The following is a 20,757-nucleotide window of genomic DNA, read 5'->3' on the forward strand; positions in this document are numbered from 1 at the left end:
ATCAACATTTATCTTCTGGTTTTCTTTTTGTTTGTTTTATAACAACCATCCTAATGGGTGTGACCTAGGCATTTGATATCAATTTGGCCTTGCAATTCTTCTCTGGTAAGACACCTTGAGAGCTGAATTTAAGGGAACTTTTTACACAATGGTTTCTTTGGACAGGATACAAGCTTTGTGTAGGCAGTCTCCATCTCTAACTAAGAAAAAGATGGAGAGGATTTACAGGTCTGAATGATTCCATTTTAGATGTTGAGGGAACCAAAAGGTACAAAATTCAAAACTCTTCTGAAGGCTGTAAAACCATTGCTACACAAAAACTAGTTTGGTCTACAAAAAGTTATATTGATTTTTTTTTTCCTATAAGCTTTTACAGCAAATTGGATTTTAAGAGTTTCAGGCCCTACAGAGGAAAGTAATTTGTTCCCCAGAGAGAACTTTATGTCAGCACTATGTCATCACCCCTAATAACTATATTAAAGGATGAATTTTAAAGCAGTTCACAGGAAAGTTGAAAAAAAAAAATCTGTTTTCTGCCACTTCATTAAATCAAAGAGTGATGAAAAATACATATTCAAAACATTACCTGTGATCTTGCTTTCACTTGCTGATGTTTTGAAAATCCATATTTTAATGTCAGTAATTGAGTCATATGGTCAGTAACAGAGAGAAGTTTGGGGTTACTGGGATGCTTTCTTCTGGTTTTGTTAATTTGTTTGATTTGTTTTTCTTCCCTGAAGCTCCATTAGGGCAAAGCGGGGTTTTCCTCCTGAGAATCCCAAGGATTCCTGGGCAGAGTTTCCATCCCTGGCATACAGTCAGCTTATCTCAGCGCCTAAAATCGTTTGCGAAGGCTGGTTATTAAGTTCCAGGCAGCTCCCAGCTCTGCTGTTGCCTCTGCTGGAGCAGAGGGTGCTGAGCCCCTTGCAGGTGGGAGTTGGGGTCCGTCAGGGGCCGGTTGCGTGCGTGAGGCTCTTCAGGTTTGCAGCTGACACCAGGTCGGCCGCGAGCACCAGCCCCTGCCTCAAAGGCACAGTTCCATCTTTCCGCAGACACAGCTGTCTCAGTGAGCCTCCCTGCTGGGGGTCTGAGGATGAGTCCGTGTAGGCTCAGACGAGCCCGCTGAGGTGCCTGCATATGCCTCTTCTGAAATGCACAGACAGGAAAGCCTAGACCCTCTCACCATCCCCAGCCAATGACAGGCCTTTCTGAGGTCACTGGGTGGTGCTCCTGGAGCACTTCGCGCTGCTTCTAAATGCTCTGTGCCACCAGCAGGCCGTGAATCCGTGTGGGAGATACACAGGAGCAGATTTCACATATAGCTCCCTACATACTTTGAGAGCCGGCCGTGTGCTCACTTTGAACAACTCAACATGTGACTTTGCTGGGCTTTCCCGGTGGCTCAGTGGTAAAGAATCTACCTGCCAACGCATAAGACACAGGTTCGATCCCTGGTTGGGGAAGATCCCCTGGAGAAGGAGAGGGCTACCCACTGCAGTAGTCTTGCCTGGGAAAGGCTTTGGACCGAGGAGCCTGGAAGTCTAGTCTGTGGGGTCGCACAGATTCGGACACGACTGAGCATGCACCTGAGGACACGAGTGGCTTTGGGGACGTCCTCCTCCCCCTCTGGGCTCTGGGAAGCTCTTTAGATGCTCCGATTCCTGGGACCCGCTCTACACCAGATCAGGACTGTGGGTTCAGGAATCTGCCTGAGAGATGTTGATGCTCAGCATGCTGGAGTCCGAAGGCCCTTCCAGGCCTCAGTCCATGGCTGCCGTTTGTGTGCTAAGCACCACGTATGTTGGAGTGTTTGCACAGAGCATCTCTTTATTCATAGCATCAGTCCAGCCCCAAGCGGATGTAGAACAAGGGCCCCATCCCACCCCATCCGGCCCTGCTTGTAGAAAGGTGTAACTGACCAATGTCGGGGATCAGGTGGAAGGGTCAGTTTCACCTGCCAACTCGCCCTTCATTCAGTCCCAAGCCCTGAACCAAAAGGTCCTCACTTTAGTCCATCAAGTAGCTTCTTTGATGTCAAGCATCTGGCTGATTAAGAGTTTTGGCAAACCAACAAAAAAAATCACAGAAATGACTCAGCTTCATTTTGCACGTTTGAGAAAGGTCCATTCTGCAGCAGACGCCTTCAGTGTCTGCAGTGGCTGGGCTGTCACCTTGAGACTGCACCCCATCCTTGTTGCACCCCTTTCCATGTCCAGGGTAGACAGGACACATTCCCCGTCCCACCATAGGTTGTCCCCATCCTGCTGTTGCCAACCCCCAGGAATCAAAAAGATTTCTGTGAGCGTCTTCTCCTGTTGAACCTGAACAAGCTGCAGCTAGCCCCTGGAGGCTGCCATCTGCGAGAGTAATATGCATGGGAAAGTAAAAGGTCCCATCTCGTTTGAAATCTTAGCTGCACACTGCCCTCCTGGTGATAACGGCCGGGAGGGGATGCCTGGAGTTTACCTTGGGTGTAGACTCGGCTGTCAGCCGAACACGCTTTGTGCCAGTGCAGCCCGAGAGGAGGCTGAGGGGTTCACACCCGGGGGGGGCTCACTTACCCCGTCCTCTCCCCGAGCACCACAAGAGGCTCCAGCTGCTTGCTATAAATGGCAGCCAAATACATTTTGTGCGTTGATTCATCCTGATAAGATTTCTTGAATTTGTTCACATGAAATTCAATTGTGGACTTATTATCCTTCTTACTAATAAATCTGCTCATCTATGTTCGTGTTCTGTCATATTAAGAAAATCTGTTTTTAATCAGTATTTTGATTTAATTATAAATAACTAAGAGGCAGCCTCTTAGCCTGATTGCACTGGAGAGCGTGTACCTCCCAGTCGGAGCCTCGGGGACGCAGAAGCTGGGGGAAGAAAAGAGCCTTCCTGACACCCACCCCCAATAGCAGGGACTCTGGAGGGTCTCTGGGGCCGGGGAATAAAAATGTCTCTACGACACATTTAAAGGTCAACTACATCTCCATGATCCGATGTGAAGCGTTGGCGTGGATATTTGTGACAGCAGTGTTGGCAGAGAGGTGATTATTTTTAGTTTTAAGGAGGGATAAATTTGGTTTTCCTTTCCAAATAAGAATACCCTCCAGGACTATAGATCACATATAATTCGGTTTTTACATTTTGGAATAGAGCTCTCAATTGCCTGTAGAGGCAATATTCTTAGCGAAAGAATCTTTGCACTGTGACATGGCCCTTTGCACGTAGATCAAGTTATGGCTGTGCATGCATGCTAAGTCACTGCGGTCGTGTCCGATTCTCTGCGACCCCGTGGACTGTAGCCCGCCAAGCTCCTCTGTCCATGGGGATTCTCCAGGCAAGAATACTGGAGTGGGTTATGGAGGCAATATTCTTAACAGAGGAATCTTGGCACTGTGACATGGCCCTTTGTGAGTACATCAAGTTACAGCCAAACAAATCCAAAATGTGGTTCTTCTCAAATTCAAGTGGAAAGCACAGGCCCGTCTCTTCTGGGGTTGATGGTCAAATGCAAGTCAGGCAAAGCAACGACACAGCCATGCACTGCACACCGCACTAGACGTGTCCGATTTAAGACACAAATGCGTTTCATTTACACATTTTGGTTTGGGAGAGTAGCATGCCTGGCTGCTGAATTTAATCAGCTGATTTGATTGGAAAACCAAAACAGACGCATTTTACACGTGGCTTGCCACTTTCTGCCGGGTGTGCATTGCTGCCTCGAGACCATCAAGCAGGAGATAAGGAATGTCAACCGGTCTGTTTTTCAGATTCCGTTTTTGGCCGAAGGGATCAGGATTCACGGAGACAAAGTCACAGAAGCACTGAGGCCGTTTCACGAGAGGATGGAGGCCTGTTTCAGACAGCTAAAGGAGAAAGTGGAGAAGCAATACGGCGTCCGCACCATGGTGAGCGGCCGGGGTCGGGGGCACGCCTCTTCATCAGGCCGTCTGACCGGGACAGCCCCCCAGGGCAGAGTACCCGGGTCCTGCCCGTGATGCCCGCTTAGGAAGTGGGCCGAGGCACCTCTGCCCCTTCCTCAGGTCCTCTGCCAGCGAATCTAGTCACCTCCTTTCAGTAACTGGGAATGTCTGGGTGAGCAAGCTTGAGTAAATGTGCTTGATCACCAAATACCCTGCCCACGGCTGTGAACGCAATCCCCCTTAGAGTCATGGAGCCACAGAAAAATCTCATCGATCCGTGGGCCTCGGGCTGGTTCATGGAAACCCTACTTCCAATCCCACAGCACAGGCAGAGGGTTAAACCGCACCCAGGATAGCAGCGCTCGTGATGTCCCGTGGCTGAGATGGAGCCTGTGCGCACACCAAGCTCAGAGTCGTTGCTGGAGGAGCAGTTTGCTGAGGTCGGAAACTTACCTCCTGGAGGAAGTGGCCATCCATCTAGGTCAAGGATAGGCTGCAGGAGGTGGGCAGGACGCTACCCAGAGAGAGGACTCACTCAGCAAAGGCTGGTGGCAGGAATCTGAATGGCAAGCCAGGGGCTGGTGCAGACACAGCCATGCCTTGGGCAGGAGACAATTCGTAGGGCAGACTCAGAAAGATACCCGGCCTCACAGAGCCTGGACTGCTGGGAGACTCTGTTCTGGGGTGAAGGGCAGACCTGGGCTTTAACTAAGAGTTTGTGTAAGGTTTCTGAGCCAGGGCTAACATCAAGAGCGTCATAAAAGAGTGGCTGGTAATTTTTTTATATACTGTATGAGTCTTTTTTGGTTTTGGGTTTTTGTTGTGTTGTTTTTTTTTTTTTTAATGTTGGAGAATGACTGATTATCAATGTTGTGATTGTTTCAAGTATCTGACTCTTTGCAACCCCATGGACTGTAGCCCTCCAGGCTCCTCTGTCCATGGAGTTTTCCAGGCAAGAATACTAGAGCTGGTTGTCATTTCCTTCTCAAGGGAATCTTCCCCACCCAGGGATCGAACCCTCGTCTCTTATGTCTCCTGCATTGGCAGGCAGGTTCTTTACCAGCTGAGTCACCAGGAAAGCCCAGTTTCATATGCACAGCAGACATACACATACATGTGTCCATTCTGCCCCAAACTCCGCTCCCATCCAGGCTGCCACATAACATTAAGCAGAGTTTCCATCCTTATTGATGCAGAGTACCTGCTGGTTTAAGGCTTGTGGTGGGCTTGAGACAGTCTTCGTGAGCTAGGTCTTAGCATCTCTGGGGGCAGGGCCAGGCACCACACCTCAGAGTGCTCCCATGGTGTGCAGTTCACAGCATCACTTCCATCCTTACTCAGGGTCTCTGGGAATCTTGGTGCGTCCTAGCCTTGACTGTGGGCTGGGGAGGTGTCTGGCTGAGCAGATGGTCCCCTTTCTCCACTGTTCAGAGGTGAGCATCAGTGTGGCAAAAAGAGGCAAAAAGAGGAGACCTCTTCTGGTCTCCTGGAATCCCATGCCCGCTGGCATGGATGGGGTGTCTGCAAGCAGGTCTAACAGGTTATTCTGCAAAGGGAAGGCAGACTGAAGTGGTTACCCCACTGCTCAGGACCCAGGGCCCTCTACCCTCTAAAGAACCACGTGTCCAACCAGGCACGCCATTCTGGCTTCATGTTTAGCCCAGCTCCATCTGTCTGCCATTCTCAAAAGTTCTCTGCTGCTCTCTGTTGAACTGACTTTCTTTTTCCACATATCTGTCTCACTTAGCAAAGGCTAACTTACCGTGCTTACCATGAGCCTGGGACCTTTCTGAGTTTTTCGTTTTGCAAGTAGGAACTGCAGCCTGAGGAAGGAGGTGCTGTGGACATTTCGAGGTGGGGGAACCCACCTCTTTTAGAGGCAAGGAACCTGAGAAGGTCCCCTAGCCTGAGGCTTCACGCTCGTCAGTGGCAAAGCTCTTCTCCTCTTGCCCTTGTGGTTGGAGACAAGCCGGGAGCAGGACTCCTCCGAGATGGGTTGCACTCCCCCAACACTGCGCCAAGCCCTGCTGGCCATCCCCGGGCCCAGTGCCTCCAAGCCTGGGACCTAGTGCCCATCAAATGAGGTGTCTGTGGCCTTGGCCAGAGCAGAGCATGAGCTGAGAGTAACTCAGCTGCCAGGCTGTGGTCCAAAGACCCAGCAGGCGGGAATCCGAGACTATCCGTCCTGTAGGAGCAGCTCCAGATGAACAGGCTTAGGAATCAGGGTGCTCTCCTGCCCAGCCGCCCTGGAGGACCCCTCATGCAAGTCAGAGTCCTCTAGCCGTGCTTGATCACTTTGGAGCTTGCAACTCTTTACAATCAGCATTGAGTGGCCGGAAGAGTCTCAGAGTGCATCACGTTGCACCTCTTTCAAAGTCTGATGCCACTTTTAATTCTTTCTAAGAAATAAACACTTGTGCAAGCTCCGTGTTCTCTTTCTAAGTGAAATGCTTCCTCTTTGATCAATCATTTCCTGTATATTTCAAAATGACAGAAATCTGTCTGGCTCATCAGAACATCCTTCATATCCCTGTCTTCTGCTGTGATTCATTATTTCGGTGCAGGCTTGCTCTTGAGCACAGGGGCGGGGGGTGGGCAGGAAGGCGGGCTGTCATGTGGGCGACGGTCTGCCATCCTTAGCTGGCAATAAGCCATTTGCACCACACCCTGAGACGGCATCTTCTCCACCAAAGTCCTACTGCTTCGTAGGGCAGCCAGAGCATCTTGGGAATGCCGTCAGGAACAGAATTAAGTCAGGGTGCATTTCCCACCCGTGGTGCCTTGTCCCCCGGAGCTGCCTTCCTGAGTCCCCCCTTCATCCTGGGACCCCCCCAAAGGCAGGTTCTACAGCCAGCCTCCCTTGAGCAGACAAGAAGCCTGATACCCTGTCATTCTCTGAAAAATGTGGTGATAAAATGCAGTCTGGAATGAAGCTTTCCCTTCTTATCTACTTTGAGAACTTTCAAGCATCTCAGAATACTTTAAAAAGCAATATACTATCATCCAGTTTAAAAAAAAGATGGATTTAAAAATAAAAGCCCCATAGAAAGGACATAAACCATTTTGTCAATTTTTCTGAGCCAGCCTAAGCTGTAGAAAGGGAAGACGAGGATGCCCTCTGACTGAACGGCTCCATCAGACCCCAGTCCAGCCCGCTCAGTTTTGACTTCATCCTGCCAGCCCTGGGCTCTGAGGAGCCGCCACTTCCCAAAGGAAAGCACGGGACCCCCAGCTCCTCCTGTCGCTTGAGGAGGGGTTCAGAGCCCAGGACCCCCAGGGTGGAGGCCACGAGCCTCAGTCACGTTCAGCGTTGGCCCCGTGCCTTCACTGGCCCTTGGCCGTACGAGGGGTATCTGTCCACAGGCTCCTGAAAGAGGGTTCCGAGTTTGTCCTCCAGTCCTTCCTTCTCTGGTTCGTTCAAGTCTGATGAGAACAGGGAGCCTCCCGTGGCCCTGCCCTTTCTCCACGGTCATCCTCTATCACTTTCTGCATCACCTGGTTGCGGCCCTGAGCTCAGACCCACCCGTCCACCTGCCTCTGGGCCCCTCCACCCCTGTACCCAGAGGAACCCATGCTGTCCACCCCTCTGCTCCCCGGGCTGGTCCTGCTCCACCACCATCAGCAGATAAGACGCCAGGAGCCACTGTTCGTCCTTCTCGAGTCCTCGCCGTGGTGTCCACAGACGGGGCTGCGGCCCACCCGTCACCCCTGCCTCCCGGACTTTCCCCCTCCAGCCCTCCGTCGGGGCTTCCCAGGTGGCTCGGCAGGAAAGAGTCTGCCAGTGCGGGAGATGGAAGAGACACGGGTTCGATCCCTGGGTTGGGAAGATCCCCTGGAGGAGCAAATGACAACCCCCTCCAATCATCTTGCCTGGAAAATTCCATGGACAGAGGAGCCTGGCGGGCTATAATAGTCCAGGGGGCCAAAAAGAGCCGGACACATCTGAACGACTAAACACCACTAAACGACTAAAAACCAAGAGGGCCCCCTCCACCATTGCCAGGGAGACTTGTTCCAGTGGTTTTCTTGCTAGGATCCGTGGAACCCTAGGGTTCCTCAGAGGCCGCTAAGTGGGGTGTTCATTGCAAGGGTAAGCTGATAACCCCCACCTCCAGAGAGAAGTTCCCTTGCCCTCTTCTATATTCTGGAGTTCAACAGAATGTTCCAACCAAGAGAAGAGTGGCTGATAAGGCTTGGAGGGCAGTCAAGGTGCCGGGCTCTGGGCGGTGAGCCTGAGGCTGCATGTCCTAGAGTACCCCATCTCTCCCCCTCCTAACCCACCCCAGACCCGCCTCCCAGGGGCCAGCCTGTCATCCCAGTGGGTTTCCAGCCCACAGCTGCCCTTTGTGCAGCATTTCGAAAGGGACGTTTCTAGAAGATTGTGAAACGGGAATGCGTCTCACCATACCCCCATGAAGCCCCATCACCATGGTTAGACTCAGTGAAACCAGCCATCCCCAGGACGCATGGGCAGTTCTCATCCGTGGTGGGCGTAGGTGGGGCCTTCTGGACCAGCCTGGAGATGAGGATGGTGACCGCGTGCGTCCTGGGACAAGCGGGCGTCCTCCCGTGAGGGGCTGGAGCGCGGCTGTGCTTCGTGTCTGCAACGTGAGCCGGGTGCTGGAGGCTGCCATTCGTGCAGCCGCCCTGCCTGTCACCTGCGTCTTTGCAGGGCGTCCTCGCCAGCCTCTCCAGGTGACATGACTATCCCCTGTGTGCTCAGGAGGAAGCTAGGTGCCCGAGCGGTTCCTTGTTTTATGCGAGGTCACGCAGTCCGTGCCAGGACCAGCATTCCCACCTGGTGGGCTCCCCCCAGCTCGTTGCCTGTCCTGCTGCAGGGACACAGATGTGCCCTCTCTCACAGTGTCCTAGCACTGGAGCTACGCGGTAGGGACGGGGAGGCCCTGATGGCTTCAGATGAAAAACCAGAAGTCCTGGCCGCTCGATGCCTAGAGGCTCTGCCGGGTCCAGAAGGGCCTGCGAGGTGAATGGCCCAGGAGGAGGGCCCAGGGCCACTCCCAGTGCGTGCTCTGCTGACACAAGACCACCAGTGACTCCTGGCCCTCCCCGCCAAGAGCCCCCTCCTGCCATCCCCGTTGCTTCATCCTTCCCAGTCCTCCCATCCATGTTCTGCATCCTGACCGAGACTCAGGGCTGCCTCTTGGGGCGCATCGCCAGCCCTGTGTGGTTGGGGGCAGGACGTTCGCAGCTGCTTCGGCCTTCCCGAGAGCTGGACGAGGGCAGCCTGTGGCCATCTGCGCCTCCTGGCCCACGGCCGGCTCCTCTGGTGTGCCCACTCCCTTGACCCTGGCAGCTGTGAAGATCATCCCATCAGAGAAGTGGATACATTGTACAACTAAGCGACAAAGACACTTTGTACAACAGGAGGGATATAGCCAGTGTTTTGTAATCACCAGAAATGGAACATAACCTTAAAGGCTGAGAATAAGATACTGTAGACTTTGAGTCTCTAGAAGCGTTTTTACAACTTAGGCAAACCTGCAAGTCACCATTTCCTTTTAAGTTGCCTTGTAAAAGCCAGTTCAGGGCAAAGGCTGCCTCCCTGGAGTTGGGCAATGGCATCGTCATCGGTGCTAAAGTTAAGGCTGACCAGAACCTCGGTGCTGGCAGATTGCAGCTGCATGTTGAACCACTGATCAGCCTGACATCTGTTTTGTAAATAAAGTTTTATTGGAACACAGCTGTACTTATTTATTTCTGTATTGTGTATAGCTGTTTTCATGCTTGGGACAGAGACCTTATGGCCCACAGTCTAAAGTATTTGTCATTTTCCTCTTTGCAGAAAACGTTTACCAGCTCCTGCTTTAAAGTGTTCTGTTGCGATTTTGAACTTGTTACTATTTTTTACAAGCTTATTTCATTGAAGGATAGTTGATTTACTGTGTCGTGTTGAATGCCTCTGGACAACACAGTGATTCAGTTACACATATATATTTTCCATATTCTTTTCCGTTAGGATTTATCACAGGGTGTTGAATACAGTTCCCTGTACTGTACAGTTTATCCATTTCGTGTGTAATAGTCTGCATCTGCTAATCCCAGGCTCCCAGTCCCATCCCCCCCCCGAACCCCTGCCCGCCTTGGCAACCACAAGTCTGCTGAGCCTTTTACTATTGAAGAGATAGTGTACAGGTCAAATAGTATTTCATGGGCAAAACATAGTTAAGAAACAGGTCCTCTTATCAGGGGTGGTATATAATCGGTAATCAACCCTGGTCCCAAGCAGTTCTTCTATTGGAGTTGGGCTGAACGAACGCCAGCTTTGGTAGCGTGGGGTTGGGGTTGAGGGAGGTTGAGCCACACAGTGAGGGAATGCCCTACAGAAATCCGATTTCCACATCCTGAGGGCTAAAAAAAAAGAAAGTTTCTGCACCAGCTGCTGTCCCAGCTGTGCCAACATCTGGCTTGAGGGGCAGGTACACAGGCATTCTGTAGCTAATTAGGTGTTGACATGCGCTGAATTTCAGTGACACTTATTTGTTAATATACAGTCGTATGATAAACAGAGGGTGGAAAACTCTATCCAGAGACTGTTTTTCTCTAGAATGCATCACTGGTCCACTTCCTGGTGAGAAGGAGGAGCTTTAGCATCTCCAGCCATGGATCCAGCAAACCTACTGTACCAGTCACTGGCGGGGAAGGAAACACGCCTTTAATTAAGCAGCAGGAGCATCTCATTTTAGTCTAGAGAAGTTCAGTCCCTGTGTCTCCCTGTATTTCGGTGATCTGCTCGGTTTCTTTGCATGCAGAGATATACACAGTTCATCTAAACATCTTGCAAAGTCCTTAAGTCACATTCTAGATGTTTTCTGTAAATTACAATTCCTGGTCGATCAGTGCATTGTACTGACTTTGGAGCAGGGTGAGGCATTGTGGCCTTGGTAAAGAAAACTGCATTTTAAATTTAAAAAAAAGAAAACCAATAAGAAAGTTCTTTCTGGTATTTTTCACAGTATCAAATCATATTTCAAAAAATCTCCAGATAACTATGGTTCTCACCTTCAGCTCTAGACAAGAACATGAACTCTTCATGAAAGTGTGGTTAACTTTGGTATAGACTCCAGGCTGTTAAGACCGCTCAGTCCGAGGTGTCTGACCATGCCACCTGGACATCTTTTGGCATGGACATCAAGCAAGTCTCTCTCTTTGTCTCCCCTCCGCCCCAACCCAGCCCTCAAGTCTGGACGACAGAAGAGGCAGCCGCCCCCGGTCCATGGTCCGATCCTTCACCATGCCTTCCTCGTCCCGGCCTCTGTCCGTGGCTTCTGTCTCCTCCCTCTCGTCTGACAGCACCCCTTCCAGGCCTGGCTCAGATGGGTGAGTCTGGCTCAGCAGTGGGGAGGGGAGGGGAGGGCTGGAGGGGTGGCGAGGAGCTCTCGAGGGTCCCGGGTTTCTTTCATCACAGTTGAGAGGATTTCTGAAACTCAGAACTCCCTTTGAAATGGAGATCATCCAAGAGTTTTACAACCATGGTGCCACTAAGACTTGTAGGGTCTTAGGAACTTTCGAGAACAATCTCTCTCTTTGGGCTCCACTTCCATCAAACTATAAAACCTCAGTGGGCGTCCAGTCCTTGTCAACAAGTCCCGGAACGGTGAACTGCCTTCCTTGCCGGCGGGGTGCTTATGCTTTCAGCCCTTTCTCACTTCCCAGGTGTCACACCAGGGCAGGCCTGTCAAACTTCCCTGAAAGCTGGCAGGGCCATTTTCTTGCTGCAGGATCTTTTTTGAGACCCAGTGTTGCTCTTGAGCACTGGATGGCACAAGCCCCTAAGAAGGGAACAAGAATGGAACAGACAAGTAAACGTTTTGTTGCACTTCCACTGCGTCTTCTGCAACGACAGCCTCGATGTTGACGTTTTTGTGTATTGAGTGAGTAGCCTACATGTAAAGCTTGTTCTGATTATACAGAAAGAAAAAACATCACATGCAGTTTAAATATCCGAGAACTTCTAATTGTTTTACTGTTGAGTCTGCACAGCTGTGTGTTTGTCCAAACCCATTGGGTTTACAATCCATCATCTTATCAAACCCGCAGGCTCCTGGCCCCTGCGACCCGCAGACACAGACTCCCAGAGCGCACCAAGAGACAGCTCCAACCCCAGTGCCCTTTGCAGCCAACAGCTCGCATGCCCAATGGAGGAGAGAAAACTGTTCCCATGGTTTTTTTTTCCTAACAGTAGTTTTTGTCAGTGTCTGCTACTTAAGGGCAAATCCATATGGAAATTCTCAATTTAGAGGTATTTAAATCAAGTGTGCTTGTCACTTAGAGCAAGATTGCTAAAGAAACTTAATTCAACTTCTCCCCAAGTAAATCCCCAGGCTAGTTATGAAAAGGGTTTTATATTTCCAGGAATGTAGGGGTGAGAGCAAAGAGTGAGCTACAGGTTTTAGATGGAAGAGTTCCATCCTGCACATGTGGCTACATGAGGGGAAATCATTGTCTTCTCCCCTGGAGCCATATTTGTTTAACCTTAAACTAGAAGGCATCTTTATTAGAGCCCAGATTTTTGTTCATTTGCAGGGTTATCACCCTTAGCTACCTAACTAATGTGGAAGAAGTGAGACTTGGTCTCAGATGGCATTGGTGATGTGCAGAATAAAGTCCATCCTGTTGGCAGCCGCCTCTCATCGTGTGAAGCATTTACAGCTCAGCCTCTTCTTTGGCTGTTTGTGTACTTGTCTGGATTTCATAGCACAGGTTTCACCTCGAGCTAAAAGATGTCCATTAATCCTTTATTTCCCTACATTAATTGTCCCAAGTTCTGTAAAACCTAGAATAAAATCATGAAGGTTTTTTTTTATTGTTGTTTATAAGAAATGTAATATTTAACACCTAATGGATGTTGATTTATTGCTAATTGCATATCCAGATGTCCCGAAATGCCTTCATAATCAAAGTCAACACTGGTGTATTTCATCAATCATCTTCAAGTTTTTATTATGAAAAAGTTTCACGGGGAACAAAATAGCATAATGAGGCCCTGTGCCCATCGCCTGTGAGCCAACTTCAACAGTGATCACCTCCCAGCCCATCTTCTTTCAGTCTGTATTCCACCCTCTCCCTCCTCCATATTATATATGAAGCAAGTCTCAGGCATCATATGATTTCATCTGTAAACATTTCAGTGTGGATTTCTAAATGGTAGGAACTTGGAAAAAGAAAAAAAGAAACTCCCTTTAGCACAGGTGAAAAATGAACAGTCATTCCATACCATCATCAGATATTGGTTTTAATTTCCAGCTGGGTCATTAATGCCTTTTTTTTTTAAGTTTATTTGAAACTGATCCAAATAAGACTCCCACTTTGGAGTGGGCTGCCATACCTCTTTGCATACATGCTAAATCGCTTCAGCTGTGTCTGTAGCTGTGTCTGTGGACTGTAGTTCACCAGGCTCCTCTGCCCTTGGGATTGTCTAGGCAGGAATACTGGAGTGGGTTGCCGTGCCCTCCTCCAGGGGATCTTCCCGACCCAGGGATCAAACCCGAGTCTCTCACATCTCCTACATTTCCAGGCGGGTTCTTTACCACCAGCACCACCTGGGAAGCCCAGCCATATCTCTTTAGTTCTCTTTTAATCAGTAGATTTCCTCCTTCCACTCTCTTCTTTTCGTTTCTCTTCCTTGTAATTTATTTGTTGAAAACTCCAGGTTGCTGCCGGTGCAATCCGGATCTTTCTGACTGCATCCCCGGCAGTGTTATTGACTGTGTCTCCCTGTCCCTCCTATTTCCTGCAGGTTGGTGGTCCCATCTAGACACTTGTGCAGACTCAGGCTTGATTTGGGGGCAGGATGACTTCACAGGTTCTTCCATCCATAAGGACATTGTGCCTGACTCTCTCTCTTGCAGTGATGTTAGCAACTATTGATAATCAATGCCTGCATTCAATACCATTACAGTTCAAATCCCGCTGCCCATCCAGTTTTCTCCCTTTTTTTAACAAAAAGAAGGAGATGTGATTTTTGCCCTCAGCAGTCAGCATCTTCCCTGGATTTGAAATGTGCTTCCCTGAATGATCCAGCTCAGCCTGGACGCCCATGGTACAGATCTCATGTTAGGGAGCCAAGCTGCTGGAATGGTCTTTTGATTAGAGCAGTGCTTTAGTTCTGCGTGTCCTGTTCACAAGTAAATTTGAAAGAAACCACAGCTAGGATGGAAATGCAACCAGCTTTCTGAGTTGCCTTCTCTTACAATCATTCTCTCCTTGAGGAAACCGATTTACTCTCCGGCTGTTTGGGGAAGTCAGGCTTGGAAGGTCGCAGTGAGGACTGGGGGCTCTCATAGGCTGGCTTGGGAACCTGGCCTCTTATCCCACATTACAGGGGCTGGTGTTTGCCCTCCCAAGGGGCTGGGGGACTGCCTGAGCAGCTCGAAGACAGGGAGCTTCCATGAACCCTCTCAGCTGATCATTTTGCTTCTTTTTAACCATATAGGAATGAGATGTGGACCACACTCAAATCAGAAATCACAGTATGTGCCGTTTCTCCTATAGGACTGTATGACTCGCTTCTTTGAAGAGGTCACATCTCTTTTTAAATACCATTTTCATTTCATTCTGTGAATGAGGACGTCCAGTCCACGGTGCTCAGAGGCTGCGGACCCTCACCAGTAGGTGGCAGAGCTGAGACCCAAATCCTCCTTCTCAAGCTCAGTTCTTGGCTGAAAATCTCAGGGCAACTCCACATCCTTAGGAGCTGGAGTTGGCTTCTTTCTCACTGAGCCATTAAAGGCTTTCGAGTGGAAGCTCCCTGTGTACCAATGCAGACGTCTCTTTGCATCAGCACCTGCCTATTTCTCCTCTTCACTTTCATAAATATTTCAGGGTGAATCTCTAAAAAGTGAGAACTTCCTTTTGGAAATAGACCTCAAATACCATCCTCTGGCCATAAATCAACAATAATCCCTGAGTATCACCATCCCATAATCCAATCAGGCTTTTCGTTTAAGTGTTCTGTTTTTTTCCCCCAGTTTGTTTTTATCGAGAAGCAAGACCATCACCATGGCAATCAATAATAAGTATCTTAGGTGTCCCTTGAGCTCCCTTTCAAAATTATTTCTTTCCTTGTAAAGTTGGGCGGTTCCCAGACAGCACCTGATTCATTGTGAGTGACTTTACATGGATCCGCAGGGCAGAAAGCAGCAGTTTCTCCTAGAAAGACATCATTGATTGAAAAAAAAAAACAATCACAACGTTTTCTTTAGGTTCGCTCTGGAACCCCTCCTGCCAAAGAAAATGCACTCCCGGTCCCAGGACAAGCTGGACAAGGACGACCCTGACAAAGAGAAGAAGGACAAGAAGAAGGAAAAAAGGAACAGCAAGCATCAAGAGATATTCGATAAAGAATTTAAACCCACCGACATTCCCCTGCAGCAATCTGAGGCTGTCATCCTTTCAGAAACGGTAATTTCACAGGGAGCTCTCGGTAGCTGCCGCGGGGGGCCTGTCTTTGCTCCACATTTTGCCGAGGGGTCTGTCCATCAGATTTCACTGAATGGGCTGTGAATAGTCATTTGAGAATCCAGGGTCTCTCGCATCCCTGCCCTTGTGTAACCGATGCTCCAGCAGACCAGCGTCTCCCTGGAGAATGCTGGTCTTTCTCTCCATCCCCCCATCCCCCAGGGGTCGGGGGAGGGGGGCCAGCCGTCAGCGAGACCCACAGGATTCCGGGCTCTGCAGCAAAGTGGGACTCGCTCATCAGACACCCAGACATCTCAGGAGATGAACAGGGTGCTTGTGTTGTCAGGAAACAGTAATTCCAGGCCAGCTAACGCCGTTCCCCCACCCCCTCCTGACCAGAAACCGCTAAACCAGTGTTCTGCGGGAGTGTTATAATCTGCTCAGCTAGAGTCCCAAAGCCCCTTCCCGCAGGTTCTGCCAGCCATACGCGGTTCCGTGTTATCCTCCTGGCCTCATCTGTTCCATGCTTAAATCCCTTGGCCATCTTTCACAAGGATTTGGGGGGACTTAACTCGTGCTGGTGAGCTGACATTAAAAACGGATCCCAGGGACTCTCGTTCATTCCAGAGACCAGGCTGTGTGGCAACAGGGAAACCCAAGGGGCACACTCTCCTCCCACGCCTGGGCCGAGGGGGCGGGGGGCAGGGAGATGCCAGCGGATGCTCCCGGCAGAGTGTCGCAGTGTCTGGAGTCTGGGGGCAGCTTCTGGGGTGAACTTTATTCAGAACGTGCTATTAGTAGACTGGAGGCAAAGCAAAGAGGAGGCTCTCGCAGGCCATCAGCTTCAAAGGTTAGGTTGGGCTTGGAGCTACCACCTCCTCGCAGTGGAAGGCCATTTGCCTCTACAGTGCCCAAGCATGTGCCCGCGCTGGGCGGAAGCCCCCGACCCCTGACCCGCCCTGGCGGTTACTGAGCGTTGCTTATCAAAGGGCTCAGGTGGGACCAGTGTTTAATAAGACATACGTCACTGCTTGCTTCTATCTTCAGCCCCAGAAGGCATGTTTCATCCAGACCCTGTGTCGTGGAGACCAGCAGTCACGTGCGGCCTGGGCGTCTAGAGGAGAAGGGAGCCCCCAGCCCACACGTGGTCCTCCTGCAGGCGGATGCTCTGGCGAGGCCTCTGGACAGAGCTCTGACCGCATCTGGGCTGTGGTGTTTCATGGCAGAAGCAGGCGGCCCAGGGTGTGGGGCTCGGGCAGGGACTGGTCACCGGCCAGCACTCAGATGTGACCAGAAATCGCTAAGCCAGTGTTCTGCGGGAGTGTTATAATCTGCTCAGCTAGAGTCCCAAAGGGGCTTTGGTGCGGTCCAGAGGTTTCTCATGACGCCCCTTCCCCCCACCCCCCGTGGGCTCTGTCCCCTCCTCTGGGAAGCTGGGAGGCCAGCAATGCTGCCGGAGCGGGCCCGCACCCACTTCCTTCTCCCGAGTGTCCAGACGCCCTCTCTGGATGGGCAGACTAACAGCAGCAGTTTGGAACATTTACTAAGTGGAGACCTTGTGCGAGTCTGTCATACATTTCTCCTTAGGCTCTACTTTAAGATGGTAAAGCGGGGGGCCTCAGAGAATTTGAGCCAAGTGGCAGAGTGGATCTGAATTAAGTTCTGAGACAAGAAGACAAAGGATGTGCCGGCTTTGGCCGTCGTCACAGTATAAGTTCTGTCCCTCGCCACGGTGGTCCTGCTTTCCTGCAGAGACAGGCTGAGTTCAGCCCAAAGCGCTACCCCCACCCCCCCAATCCCAGCAGTCCTGGGGACCCTCAGAAAACACACTGGAACCCACCAAGGCCAGAGCATAGGACCTTGACCCCTGCTGTCAGCCTCTGAGGCGTCTCGGAATAGCCACAGCTGCTGGGGGCCAGGCATCCTGGCTTCTTGCCGGAGGCAGGCTGGCTGTTCTTGGCCCAGCCCAGGTCCCAGTCTGTCCTCTGGGTGACAGGTGCTGGCAAGTCTGTGGGTCCAGCTGGGCACCTGGAGTTTCCTGTTCAAGCCTCCGTGTGCCCCTGACGGGCCAGGTGCTGCAGGACAGGGCGGGTCCGCCGGGGGCAGGGGTCTCAGGGAGGGAGGGTGACTGGGGGGCAGCCACAGCCCCATCCCCAGGGTGGTGCCCTGGGCCCCGGGGGTTGCTGCGCTCTTGGCACCCACCTGCGCCCTCCCCACACTTCTGGAGAGGTTTTCTCTACTTCTTCTTTGGGGCTGAGTTCAGCTTCCTACCTGAATTCAAGTCATCAGCAATGTCATGACCTCTAGCTGGGCCTCTCGGGACCTGGAGCTGGGCGGGGGGCGGGGGGGGCGGGGGCTCCATGTGCCATTTGCATCTCACCAGTAAACCATCCCCTGCCCCCTAAACTGTCAGGATGTGCCCTGATGGGAAGGGTGGGGAGAGCACCCTGAGTCCATCTTCAGTCCCCACACACATGCGCCCAAGGCGAACCCCGAGCTCAGCCGGGCTATCCCAGGCCTCACACAGCAAGTGGGCTCTTTCTGCAGGTGAGAGGTGCCACCTGGACTCCATGATCTGCTTTGTTGGCTTAGGACAGTTCCAAAAGCCAGCCTGTTGGCCAGCATCCCCTCAACCACCCTGCTGACAAAAGGACTTAAGCCTTCCTCACCTCCTTCCAGCCTCCAGGGAGGCCCTGCCTTTGCAGACCACTCAGAGGAGCACGCTGCCACCCACCCGCTCTGCAGCTAGCCTGGGGAATCAAGCCCCAACACCAAGCCCGAAGCCCTGCCCTCCTGTCCTGCCCATCCTGGGGCCGAAATCTTGATTCTTCTTTGTCAACTGGGTTAATAACTGTCCTCGTTACTCCTACTTGAGAGTGTTTTGAACTGCTTGTGTTGCCCCAGACCTAACAATCTGAGACCAAGTTGTAAGACGTAGAGAAATTAAAATTCCCATTGTTAGAGACACGGGAAAAGGCTTAGCTGGTTAAAGTCAGGTGCATCTGAAAGTCAGAGGTGGGGAAGACAAATGCAATGAGAAGTAGAAAGAATTCCTATTCAGTCACAACATAGCGTGAGAGAAGAAAGAGAAGGTGAATAAAGGAAATCCTTTAGCAAGTTTCTAGACTTTCACATGCCTGCCAAGAAGGACCAAGACGTTAGTCCCCTGGGGCGTTCTGGTCACTGCGCAGGTCATCGAGTCCACTCCTGACCCAGTGGGACTCCCCCACACCGAGTGCCCACATCACATTCCTGTTCAGGAGACCTGGATGTCACATCCCCGCCACCAACTGTGTACGGAGACTGCGATGAGGCCTGGGTTAGTTTGCCGGGACCATAGAACGGCACCCCACAGGCTGGGCAGCTTCAGCAGAAGCTGATGGTCTCACAGTCTGGAGGCTGGATGTCCAAGGCCAAGGGCCAACAGGGCTGGCTTCCTCTGAGGCTGTGCGGGGGAGTCTGCTCCAGCCTCTTGCCCAGCATTCCCCTCTGCCAGCATCTCTGCCTTCATCTTCACACGGTCCTGTCCCATGCGCTTCTGTCTGGGTCTGAATCTCCCCACTTTCTAAGGACACCAGTCACACTAGATCAGGGTCTGCTGTAACAGCGTCACCTGACCTTGACTGTCGGCAAGACCGCATTTCCAGATGTGGTCATCTGCGCCTGTACTGCAGGTCAGGACTTCCACAGAGGAATTGTTGAAGTGGCATTAAGTCAGCCCAGGTGTCTGCTCAGGGCTCAGCAACTCAGTCATCTCCGATTCTTCCTGACCCCATGGACTGTAGCCCACGAGGCTCCTCTGTCCATGGAATTCTCCGGGCAAGAATATTGGAGTGGGTTGCCGTGCCCTTCACCCGGAGATCTTCCTGACCCAGGGATCGAACCCACGTCTCCAGCATCTCCTGCACCCACGTCTCCAGCATCTCCTGCATTGGCTGGTGACTCTTTCCAACAGAGCCACCCAGGACGGACCCTAACCACATGCTCTCTGTCCCTCCCACGCAGATCAGCCCCCTGCGGCCCCAGAGACCGAAGAGCCAGGTGATCAACGCCATGGGGGGCGAGCGGCGCTTCTCCGTGTCCCCATCCTCCCCGTCCTCCCAGTCCACGCCGCCCCCCGTCATGCCGAGGGCCAAGCTCAGCTTCAGCCTGCAGTCCAGTAAGTGAGACGTCATCCCATGCGAGTTCGTGACGTTGCACTGTGACCTCCCCCCGTCTGCTGAAGGCTCTCACTTCAGGCCGGCTTCTTCTCGGTCCAACAGCCGCAGAGAGTGTTGATGAGCCCTGGACTTTGGGGAGTGTCCCCCCGGGACTGGAGCAGGTCAGGCCACAGCTGAGTCCCGGTTCCTGTGCTCCCTGGGTGGACAGTGCAGGACCTGGCTGGCGCCCCGGACCTCCTGCGTGCTGGGGGCGACTCGAGAGCAGGTGGTGTGTCCCCCATTTTGTGTCATGAGATAATGCAGCCCACGGGGGGGATGTGTGTGTGTGCAGGAGGAATGGGAAGGAATGAGCCCTTCCAGGCCGTGCTGAGGGGCTCAGGGTAGAACTTACCTTCCAGTTCTGCCCGATTTCTAGGGCTGCTCGGCATAATTCCTACAGACTTGGTGGCCCCAAATATCAAAAGGTTATTCGCTCATAGTCTGGAGGCCAGGAGTCTGAAATCAAGTTATCGATTGTCCTCTTGCATCTAGTGCAGGGGTCCTCAGCCTTCAGGATCTAATGCCTGATGATCTGAGGTGGAGCTGATGCAGTAATAATAGAAATAAAGTGCACAGTAAGTGTAATGCCCTTGAGTCATCCCCAAACCACCCCTGGCCCCACCCCCAGGTCCACGGAAAAGAAACGTCTTCCACGACCTGTTCCCTGGTGCCACAAAGGTTGGGGACTAGCGTTCTGGTGGATTCCCACAGTCGTCGGAGCGCCTTGGCTTGCATTCTCTCTTCTCCAGTCCCCCTGCCTCTCTTCACAAGTTATTTTCTCCTCCTCTTATGGGAGACTGCAGAGGAGGTTCAGGGCTCCCCATAAATCCAGGATGATCTCATCTCCAGATCTTCTGCAAAGACCCTCTTTTCAAAGAAGGTCTAAGGTTCTGAGTGTGCGCTCAGTCATGTCCAACTCTTTGTGACCCCACCGGGCTCCTCTGTCCGTGGGATTTTCTGAGCAAGAATCCTGAAGCGGGTTGCCCTTTCCTCCTCCACGGGGGTCTTCCCGACCCAGGGGTCGAGCCTGCAGCCCCCTGTGTCTCCTCCATCGCAGGCGGGTTCTTTACTGCCCACCCACCTGCAGAGGCCCCTGACGTTCTGAGTGCATGTGAATCGTGGAGGGATGCAAGTGGTGCCCGCGTTTTCACCCCTGAAGTCAGGCCAGCCCGAGAGGTGACGTCCTGGCAGGAAGGAGGTGGCAGGGACTGCGGGTGGCAGCA

At 51.8% G+C, this 20,757-nt stretch overlaps 1 protein-coding gene across 2 annotated transcripts in view; it reads left to right on the forward strand.

Annotated features, from left to right (window-relative positions):
• The window catches only part of DOCK1 (dedicator of cytokinesis 1), a 545,628-nt gene that overhangs the window by 519,483 nt on the left and 5,388 nt on the right, over window positions 1-20,757 (forward strand). For both annotated transcript variants that reach the window (XM_065923534.1, XM_065923535.1), the window contains exons 47-50: window positions 3,765-3,902; window positions 11,110-11,255; window positions 15,140-15,338; window positions 19,341-19,494. In XM_065923534.1, the coding sequence (XP_065779606.1) occupies window positions 3,765-3,902; window positions 11,110-11,255; window positions 15,140-15,338; window positions 19,341-19,494 (637 nt within the window). The remainder of the gene's footprint in view (window positions 1-3,764; window positions 3,903-11,109; window positions 11,256-15,139; window positions 15,339-19,340; window positions 19,495-20,757) is intronic.

Source organism: Muntiacus reevesi, chromosome 2, assembly GCF_963930625.1.
Source record: "Muntiacus reevesi chromosome 2, mMunRee1.1, whole genome shotgun sequence".
In the NCBI taxonomy this organism is placed as follows: Eukaryota; Metazoa; Chordata; class Mammalia; order Artiodactyla; family Cervidae; genus Muntiacus; species Muntiacus reevesi.